The following is a 6,495-nucleotide window of genomic DNA, read 5'->3' as shown; positions in this document are numbered from 1 at the left end:
TTATTATAGGAGTACAAGATAGTAATAAATCTTTGGTAGATCATCTATTTTTTATGTTATTGTTTGCTGGACTTGATGAGATTTATATTAGACTCCACATGCTCTTATAGATTTGGATTTTTTTTTTCAAATAATAATGTATTTACACATGAATGATTTTCATAATTGTGTGTCTGTGACTATTGTCTGTAAAGATCTACTATTTCCAGCCTTTTTAGGTTTTATTAACCCTTTCTAGACTAATACCATTAGGATAAGGAAAAAAAAACCATTTGCAACAAATGATATTTTGTAGTGAAAATATTTTAGTTTTTGCCATTATAAAAAAAATAGCAATATGCAGTACATGTTTATAAGTATTATTTACATCGACAATAAATTTGAACTAATTTTCGTAATCACTTTGACATTTGCATGTAAACAAAAGCTGTGTATATTGAGCTAGATGTAATTATGATTTAATTTAGTAAATCATATCTTTGAAAAATAGATATATTTAATATGCATGTGATAAATTGTTAAGAGTTGATATAACAAGACCACGAATGAAGTAAACTAGCAACGCATTTGAACAAGAGATATAATGGCACTTTTTTAATCTAAACAATGCTAAAGTGTTTTTTTCTTCGGTCAATAGGCCATAGATTATGTCATTTTCGGTGTGTGCAAATCTCAAACAAAAAATTATTTGTTCAAACAACTCGAAAACATAAAAGAATATTGAAAAATGGAATAGAGAAGAATAAAGAATATAGAGAACTTCTTAATCGATATGAATAAGCTAGTTAGTGGCCCGGTCCTCTGGGGCTAGGTCCCGATGCTAGCTGTTGAAACCAAAGCGACATCGTTTCCTTTGCGTTCTCGTACATTTGTGGAAGGCTGAGTTGATTCATTTGTGACGAATCTTCTGATAATATTCTTGCTGCATCCACCACTCGTACTTTACACATACACATAATAACAAAAACTAAGAATATGATTGAGAGAATGCTCATTTTTTGGGAATTCATCTTCACAAACTTATGAAAGAATATCGAATGTATTTGGAGCCAAGTGGAGAACTATATGTTTTGTGTTGTGAGTTGAGGATGGGAAATTATGAATTGATTTTCTGAATTTATAAGTAACATATTTCTCAGTTTTCGTGTTGACCAAGGGGTATACTAGAACAAGTCGTGGTGGAAATATATAAAAATTAAATATGTCAAATTTGTATAGTATGGATATTGAAAAGTCAAATATGACCTCGAGGCTGAGATAGAATTTTTTACTTGACCCACTATTTTAGTTTCTAAGGAGTATATATAAACACTAATTTAATTATTCTAATTACCTGGTTGTTGCACTAAAAACAATTCCCATAGTATAATTCTACTAATAAATAATCCGAAAAGGAAAATTGAGAAACCTTGACATAAGTAATACTCTTATCAAGATAGAGTCTACATAAGAAAATAGTTATTTATATGTTTCGTAAAAAGTAAATAGTAGTATTCGTTTGTGGAGGCTTAATATCAAATGAAAAATAAGGTTATTAGGTTGAATCAAAGTGAGAATAAATGTACTTCAACAAGTCGAAGAAAAAAAATATGAATATATAGTTTCGTGTGTCAAACGAACCCCAAATTCATGTAAGTATGAATGGACTTGTTCAATCTATTTCTTTAAATTTCTGTCATAAATAGAGTGGCCTTGTAAAATATCCAAATTACTACATATTTTAACAAGATAAAAATAGATATATTTATTAGTTTACTTGCACATAAAATTAACGGATTAGTGTTAAGTCTTATTGTGTTCGTATCCTTATCGGCTTGATCCGCTAAGACCATGATAATTTTGTGTTGAGTTAGATTTAGGTTCAGGTCGATCGAGTTCAAATAGTCCGTTAATATATTAATATTATTTAATTTCTTATTTTTAATACTTTATTATTAGAGTTCAGATTATATTTTTATTTTATCACTTTTTATATGTCGTCTTAATTTCGTACCATGTCTTAACTTTTCATAAGTCGCGTAAATATAGCCTATTTTCATATGTAGTCTTGATCCACTATTTTAGTTTCTCATAATTTCAAATATTTATAAGCACTAATTTAATTAATCTTATTGCATGGACGTTAAGTTGCACTATATATACATCATACATGTTTGTTCTACTCGATGATCTCACGTTGTGTTTATTCAAAATAAAATAAGTTTCGCGCAGTATATCTAATTTTTCCAATAATATAAATATTTAAGTATTATGTTGGTTTTAATTAATTTGATATTATAGCCTATTTTCCAGGTCAATTAGAACCTAGAAGAATAAAAAATTGATCGATGGCATCAAGCACTAAATTTATGTCTCATTTGTGGTTGGGCTGGGGTGAATTTCTGGCTCTTTTTAGGTTGGGCTTGGGCTACGAACTTAAACAATTTATTTGGGCCCACCAACTACAACCACATGAATTAATAAATGAAAAGCAAATCTAGTTATTTTATTTTCTTTTTATTTTTATTTGCTATTCTCATTTTTATTGTGGATTAATTTACTCACAAGTCACAATACATAAGTAATAAATGAAACGCCAATCTGATATTTTTGTTCTTTTGAGCACAACAGCATTAAATTTTTTTTTATTTTTTTTCTTTAAGGAGGATCGACGATGATTCCCCATCTACCCCCGAAATGACTCGGACCCCCGACCTAACGGTCGGAGGTGAAGCGTCTTACCACCGAGCTGCGCTTCGTTGCCAAGGTGGGAACCAACGGGTCCACCTACCTTCCCCCTAGCACGGGTCCAGCTTTTTCCTTCCCCTGGTACGGGTCCAGGCCACCAGCCTCCCCCGATACCTGGGTCCAGATCACTCCCCCGATGCCTGGGTCCAGGCCAGTGAATCCATAAGCCCCAGGGGAAATTAATCCCCAAGATGCGCCTCCCAGGGGTCGAACACGTGACCTCCAGGATGGCGCGGTATCCTTGCCTCCCTCCTATATTTGCTCTTGATAAAATGATCAGCTCAAGATTGTGCATGCCTTTTTTTTGAGAAATATTCTTCAATACATAAGAACTAACAAGGAAGAATGAAGATTCATGCACAATACAAAACCATCTTAATAAACATCACCCTTATCAACTTAGACAAAAACTTAAACCTTGTAATTCATCTAAAATGGCTAATCCCAACAAGGCTACCATTACCAAATAGGTTTAAATAGCAAAGATCATCTTTTCAAAATAAACCATCCAATTTTTTTCTAAGAGCAAAACACCAACATTTAAAGTAGCTAGATTTCAGGTGCTTCAAGCACAACAGCTTGCACCGTGATTCCGACTTCCACAGAAAAACAGTCGTCGACAAGGAAGCTTTTAGCGCTCACATCAGCAGTCGATACAAACTCAGGATATCCCCATTCTTCACATGAAGATGTAAACCAATTTGTACCTACAATAAAAAAAGGTAAGAGTTGCAAGATCTCAATAGATGTAATGAACCCTAAAACATGGGAATATTGAAAATTACTTGTTTAGTTTATCATCCTGTATTAAGCACAATTCAGAACTGAAACCACGAGGATAGGTGCTTTCAAATTGAAACGAGATGAAAAAACTAACATTTTTTAGAGAAGACGGAATCATTGAGCCGGGTTTTGACACTAATAAAAACCTCAGCCTTCACCCTTTGATGAGGAGGGATGCCCCTTGGGGCAACAAACATGGACAAGTAACGGTTTCTTGACACTGAAGAATCTTCGTTTGGATAGAGAACAATGTTCCTAAGTAGTAAATAAAATAAAAAAGTAACAAATTAATCTCTAAAAAAGTTAAAACACACGAGTGATAATAGTTATAACATCACAAATGATACCATTTGTAATTTCCAACATCGAACTCTTCCGAACACAAAACTCCATCCGGATTAGAAATGTCAGAAATCGTCCATTCGTGTTCAACTGAAGCCGCATCTCCAACCAACCTCAGACATTCGTTAACACGTTCGCTTCTGATGACTAAAACTTCAGCACCAAACACACAACCGTCGCCCACAACATAACCATTAGAAGGTTCCATCAAAGTCTCCTTAGAGATTAAGTTGGAAAGTGCACATCTTGGAATAACAGCATTGACGCGACGAGTAGGTCCTGATACATCATCATGCATGTTTCAGTGTCATGAACCTAGTTTCTTGAAAACCTAGTTACTAACAACAAAACCCTGCTGAAAGGAAAATATGAAACATAAAAAGAAATTCATAAAAACAATAAAATTCCAAAAACGACACGGTAAAACTAGAGAAAATTAATTAGTACCTCGAAAGCAGACATAGTTATCCTTTATTTGATTGTGTATGAAGAAGGCAAAGACTAAGATTATAGAGAGAAGAGAACTAATCGGAAAGATTATGGAGTAATTGATTACGTATCGATCATATATATATATATATAGTGATTAGGGTTTGTTTATGGATCAGGGCTTACTATTTTTATTCGGTTAAAATTTAAATTAGTACCTATCCATAATTTTAAAATAAATATTCTATTTACATAATTATTTGAACTACGCATCTCCAACTTTCAAACACGGTTTGGAAATCGAATAACTTTTTTAGGAAAATCCAAGAAAACCAGAAAAAAAAAACAAAAAATTGGGGAAGCTCTAGAAAATCTCAATGGTTAGGGGGAAAATTAGAAGGAAAAAAATCAAAAGTTTGTGTATTTGCAGTTAAATAGTACTAGTTCATTCTATAATAACAAATAACGTCATTTTTTGTGACGCTAGCCTGACACTTCCGATGAACAACACATTGGCTTCTATTAAGTGAAAAAATAATTCTGGAAAAAGAAAATCTGAGAAGGCCAAAATTTGTATTTCTAGATTAAAAAATACAAGTTCGGAGGAAAAATAAGAACATAATGAAAGTTCGAACTAATTTTTGTAATCATTTTGCCATTTCCTTGTAAGCAAAAGCTGTCCATAATGTTTTGAGTTAGATGTATATCCTAAAATGAATGAGCAGGTAATTATGATTTAATTAAGTAAATCATATCGTTTGAAAATAGATGTAACTAATATGCGTAAGATCAATTCAAGAGTTGGATATAAAAGACCACTCATGAAGTAAACTCCGTCCACGATTTAAACTCCAACTTTGACTCAGTGCAAGTTTTAAGAAATGTGAAGAAAAGTGGGTGTAGATTTCGCTTTTATATAATCCGTTTTACAATTAAATGTGACTTTAATAAGATAATGTAAAGTGAGACCCTATTACTCTAAATAGATAGAGAAAAATAAATATAAACATTATTTTGTGGACATACCGAAATGATAATGCGATTTGAACAAGAGATATAATGTCACGTCTTTTATCCAACATAAAATAATACTAAAGCGTTTTTTCCCTTCAATCAATAGGCAATAGGCAATAGGCAGTTATTTCATTTCAGGTGTGTAAATCTCAAACAAAAAAATATCTCCAAACATCTCAAATACATAAGAGAATGAAAGAATGAAATAGAGAAAAATAAAGAATACCTAAATGAAATACTAAGGTTAATTTTTCATATCTAATTACACCACCACCACTAACAATGAATAATCTAGCTAGTGGCCCGGTCCTCTGGGGCTAGGTCCCGATGCTAGCTGTTGAAACCAAAACGACATCGTTTCCTTTGCGTTCTCGTACATTTTTGGAAGGTTGAGTTGATTCATTTGTGACGAATCTTCTGATAGTATTCTTGTTGCATCCACTACTCGTACTTGACTCGTACACGTAAACACAAAAACTAGGAATATGATTGAGAGAATGCTCATTTTCTGGGAATTCATCTTAATTATCGATTGTATTTGGAGCTAAGTGGAGAACTATATGTTTGATGTTGTGGTTGAGGATGGAGAATTATGTTTTGATTTTCCGAATTTATAGAGTAACAAATCTCTCAGTTTTCGTGTTGACCAAGGGGTGTCCTGGAACAAGTCATGGTGGAAAAATATAAAAATTAAATATGTCAAATTCGTAGTGTATGTGTATAGTATTTTGGGAAGTCCAATTATGACCTCGTGGCTGAGATAGAAAATTTGACTTGACCCACTATTTTAGTTTTTATTAAATACATTTATAAACACTAAAAAAGCGATAGATTTTGGTTAGTATAAATACAGATTTTTCCTATAGTCTACCCATACTAATAAATTTTATTTCGTAAAGGAAAAATGAGAAACAGTGACATAATATTCTATATATAAAAATTAATTTTTTATTTAAAAAGTAAATAGTCAACGTTCCCTGCTTTTACCGAGAAAAAAATCGTTAATGGAGGCTTATTATTGAATTTATAAGGCTGTTTAGGTTGAATCAAAATGAGAACCAATATATTCAACAAGTACAATAGTTTCGTGTGTTATAAATTGACTAGTTCAATTTGTTCCTTTAATTAAGGTTTGTCCATAAAATAGTGTGACATTCTAAAATGAAAAATCAGAAAATTTAAAAAATACAGTATTATTCC

General features: G+C 32.2%; 1 protein-coding gene across 1 annotated transcript; it reads right to left on the bottom strand.

The window, feature by feature from the left end:
- Window positions 1-3,102: 3,102 nt before the first annotated feature.
- LOC121803480 (BTB/POZ and MATH domain-containing protein 6-like) lies at window positions 3,103-4,368 on the bottom strand. The gene is made up of 4 exons (XM_042203138.1): window positions 4,300-4,368; window positions 3,858-4,131; window positions 3,605-3,765; window positions 3,103-3,434 (listed from the first exon to the last, which is right to left on the bottom strand). Exons 2-4 carry the CDS (start codon window positions 4,058-4,060, stop codon window positions 3,277-3,279), a joined length of 522 nt encoding a protein of 173 aa, XP_042059072.1. The 5' UTR covers window positions 4,061-4,131; window positions 4,300-4,368; the 3' UTR covers window positions 3,103-3,276.
- Between the last annotated feature and the right edge of the window lie 2,127 nt (window positions 4,369-6,495).

Source organism: Salvia splendens, chromosome 5, assembly GCF_004379255.2.
Source record: "Salvia splendens isolate huo1 chromosome 5, SspV2, whole genome shotgun sequence".
NCBI lineage: Eukaryota > Viridiplantae > Streptophyta > Magnoliopsida > Lamiales > Lamiaceae > Salvia > Salvia splendens.
Note: the sequence above shows the minus strand (reverse complement) of the source record. Positions and strands in the feature narration are given on the sequence as shown.

Excerpts from the sequence above, each read along its gene's own strand:
- LOC121803480 (XM_042203138.1), bottom strand. The coding sequence starts at position 4,060 with ATGGAACCTTCTAATGGTTATGTTGTGGGCGACGGTTGTGTGTTTGGT. Across the intron at positions 3,766-3,857 it reads GATGTTGGAAATTACAAATG|GAACATTGTTCTCTATCCAA; the intron begins GTATCATTTGTG and ends TTTACTACTTAG. Across the intron at positions 3,435-3,604 it reads TTCCGTCTTCTCTAAAAAAT|GTACAAATTGGTTTACATCT; the intron begins GTTAGTTTTTTC and ends TTTTTATTGTAG.